The sequence below is a fragment of the Arachis hypogaea genome, chromosome 7, assembly GCF_003086295.3.
Source record: "Arachis hypogaea cultivar Tifrunner chromosome 7, arahy.Tifrunner.gnm2.J5K5, whole genome shotgun sequence".
NCBI classification, from domain to species: domain Eukaryota; kingdom Viridiplantae; phylum Streptophyta; class Magnoliopsida; order Fabales; family Fabaceae; genus Arachis; species Arachis hypogaea.
The window spans coordinates 26,890,165-26,894,125 of NC_092042.1; the positions used below are offsets into that span (position 1 = coordinate 26,890,165).

Here is a 3,961-nt window from a genome sequence, read left to right on the forward strand (position 1 = left end):
ATGGTAATGACGACCGGGTCATCTAAGTTTGTGGTATTGGTGTTGAAATCAGAGGCTTGGAAGGTTATTTGAGGAAAATGCGAGGGTGCTTAGGTGTTGCTGAGGTTTCCCTCTACCGATAGCATAGCTCGGTATGAATGCTTCCTTGCCGAGTTTGTATCTCCTCCACCTGCAAAACCTCGAGAAATACAGTTAATAACTCCTCGGGGTTGATCGGGGTGACTTGAGGTTGCCCTTTCTATGTCACGGAAGTGTTGTCCTGCTGAGGAATTGTCAACAGGAAATGGGGTACGCCTTTGTATGTGGCCACTAATATACTTGTCCAAGTGACTTTGCCGAGCTAGTCGCTCTAGGAGGTCTTTGGCGATGACACACTTGTCAGTAGTGTGTCCAAGCTTCTGATGGAAAGTGCAATATTTGGATTTGTCGACATTTTTTGCATCCTGATAGGTGCCATCTTTTCGCGGAGGTTTGATCAACTTGGAGTTGAAAATTTCTCTGATGATGTCGTCTCTTTTTGTATTGAACTGAGTATATGACTCATAACGAGGGGTTAGCTTAAAATTCTTGTCTTTATACTGGGGTTTGTCCACCTTCCGAGCTTGTCGAAGTTCCTCAATAACCATTTGTCCTTTTTCTTTTTCACAGAACTCGGCCAGGGTCTTTGGCTTGGCTACTACAATTGCTTCTTGGAATTTTCTTGGTCAGAGTCCACTCTTGATGGCATGCAAATGCACCTCGGGATGGAGATCTGGTATGCTCATGGCGACTTTTATAAAATGAGTCATGTAGTCCTTCAAACTTTTATTCTGGCCTTGTTTGATTGTGTTCAGGTAGTCCGAGTCATGTAAGTAGATTACAGATCCAGCAAAGTGATCCTCAAAAAGCTTTGCTAGTTCCCGTAAATGAGAGATAGAATTTGCAGGAAATGAACAAAACCAATCAAGTGTAGGGTCGTCTAAATAAGATGAAAAACAACGACATAAGACAGAATCGGAAGCACCATTTACGATTATTATGGATCTGAATTTTTTGAGGTATTTCTTCGGATCTCCTAACCCATCTTAGGGGGTTAAGGTCAGTGGCAAAGTGAACTTTCTTGGTGGCTCGAAATTCATAACTTCGGTTGTGAATGGCCCTACAAAGTTATCGGGCTCAGTATCCTTGTTTTCTGGTTGAGCATCCTCGTTCCATGGAGGCTGAGCTTCTTCGTTCCGTGGAGGCCGAGCTTCTTCAATTCGAATAGTTTCAGAAATGTGCGTTGGATCAGATTGGTGCTCTTCCTCCTCTGGTTGTTCAGGATGATCATTGTTGTTTTCAATCTGAGCGTTTCGGCAATCTGATTCGCCATTCTTTGATTTTCTTCTATCATGCGTTGGTTCGCCTCCGCCATACGTTGGTTGGCTTGTTGTAGCTCAGTTACCATCCGAAGAAGTTCAGATGGTGTAGGTGGGGGTGCGTTAGCCATGGATACACATGACAATACTGAGGCCGATAAATAGGAAATACTTTATGTTCTTAGCACCACGGTGGGCGCCAATTGTTCTCGGATGAATAACCTGGATATAAGCCGATCTCTGACAGTCGATGCCAAGTTGTTGTCCTCAACGTCGAGCTACAGGTTTCGAAGGTCCAAGCTCTTCGTCCAGAGATATATCACGTGGTGAAGAGAACAAAGGGAGAGTATACCTTGAAAAGACACTCCGATACTTAAATTATAATTGTGAATTCAATCTATCTGAAAAAGGTGAGATGTCATACCTTTATAGGTAAAAAGAACATATTAGTTATATTTCTGGCAATTGTTAATATTGAAGAGTGATTATGATTCGGGGAGTTACAATATATGGTCGGACATTTTATCCCAAATTCATACCATTTCGCCGAATTATACCTCATTAAGTTGAGTTATACCGTATGATTAATGTTTGAATTGTAACAGCCATATCAACAATTATTTGTATGAAACTATATTATAAGTTGTATGTTTTTAATTTATAATAATATTACTTTTACACGGATAATTATTTCTCTCTTTTTTCTTTAACTTTTAATATGATAAATAAATATATGAAAATATATTGTTTTTTTATATATGAAATTTAATATCTTTGTTTATTTATTTTAGGTTAAATCAATGATAAATTAGACCATGATAAATCTGAATAAATTATTTTATGTTAAAAGAGAGTAATATATCTATATATTAATATTTTAATATGAAATCTTATAGTTGCTATTTTATATATGATTTTTGCAGAGAATATAAATTATAACTGATAGATTGACAACATATATAATTAATAATTTTTATATATAAATTATAATTTATTTATATTCATATTATTTGAATGAATTCATAAATTCGAATTTGTTGGAAAATTTTTTAGTCAAACTTGGATAAGCTAAGATTATTAATTAGTAGACACGTCGGGCGAACAAAATTCTCGTGAGCTGAATATAAGTTTGACCTTGTACGAGTGAGTACCTCATCTCACTTCGAGCGCTGTGTTATTAGCGGTAGCCGAATAGAATTAATTAGTCAAACAATTCTGGAATGAGTCACTTTCAGCGGTAATTGTTATTTTGATCACACACAAACTAACCTGAATCGGTACTAAAAATTAATTATGCGGAACAATTTGATAAAGCAAAATTGAGAGTCTATATATATAACTTACAAATTTACATTAGTAAGATAATACTATAATCATAACGTATACACTTTTTTTTTTTGTGAACGGTATAACCTATACCTATACACTTAAGAACATTGCATTTCACAAGCCATAAAGAATATACCCTAAGATTAGTACAAAGCCTACTTTATGTTGTTATTCACGTCGTAGTAGCAATCATAGTGATTTAATTATATTCTCGTACTAAATAACAATCCTAGTTTCTCGAGTGACCAGCAACCCTAATCGCATTAATCACAAAATACACATCTAACTTTTAGTTTAAACTTAAATTGCCTTAAATTTTCAATGAGGAAATCAATGAAACAATGGCATCAAAGACTATAGAAATGCCTCAACTCTTGGAAAGGCCAATTTAGCATTCATCACAGGAAAGAACATAACTGGGATTTCAGGAATCAAACATAGCCTAGATCTATATTTAAAAAATAAAAAAATAAAAATGAAGGAAGGAAACTAAAATGCACAAATGTTTCTAAATCCTAACCCCCACTTTTTCTTTTAAACATAAAAAGTTATAAATATATGATGCATCGTTTAGCTGAAACAATAGACAGTTTTTCTTAGCCCATAGCAATACAACAGCTTCAGTAAATAATTTTCTTGCTATCAAAAATTCTCACTTTACAGGTAAGACAAAAGAGGCACCATAAAAAGCTTCCCCCCCAACAACCTAAAACCTTCCAAACCCTATAAACCCACACTAGAAAAGAAAGAATGGACAATTTTCTCAACACTCAACAATACTCTTAATAGAGTTCAAGAACCTCAATGAAAAAGAAGGGAAGGGAGGAAAAAAAAAAAAAAAAAACTTGAAGCTATCAAAGAAGGGATAAAAAACGGCAGGAGCGAAAGCAAAAAGGGAATGCCTGCATACGTTTCTTTTCTAGCTCGTCTAATTTTTTTAACTGTCAATATCGGTTACAGGTGTCCTACCTTTCATGTCATCAACCCAAGCAATCAGAAGCTCCTATTGGCAAATTTTTCCCACCTTGTTACACTCAAATGCAGCCAATTATTGTCATTCGTGTCTTGTGGAACTCCAACCACAATTTTGGAGTTTTTCTCAAAATTTTTCCCCATATAAGGACTTCATAATATAAATGGTTTTATCCATCACGAAACATGTCCTGACCTTAATAGTTGCTTGGCCAATTGATCTGTGTGTGCTGAGGCTGCTGATAAACATTGCCTCCCGGTCCTACCATATCAACTGCTCCAGCCATTGTCTGAGATTGTTGTAGAAGGGGATGAACTGTTGC

At 36.1% G+C, this 3,961-nt stretch overlaps 1 protein-coding gene across 2 annotated transcripts in view; it reads right to left on the reverse strand.

Moving 5' to 3' along the window:
- Nucleotides 1-3,285: 3,285 nt before the first annotated feature.
- Nucleotides 3,286-3,961, reverse strand: part of LOC112702864 (uncharacterized) — a gene marked incomplete in the record, with an annotated part of 11,570 nt that continues 10,894 nt past the window's right edge. For both annotated transcript variants that reach the window (XM_025754071.2, XM_025754070.3), the window contains 1 exon segment: nt 3,286-3,961. In XM_025754071.2, coding sequence (XP_025609856.2) covers nt 3,836-3,961 — 126 coding nt within the window.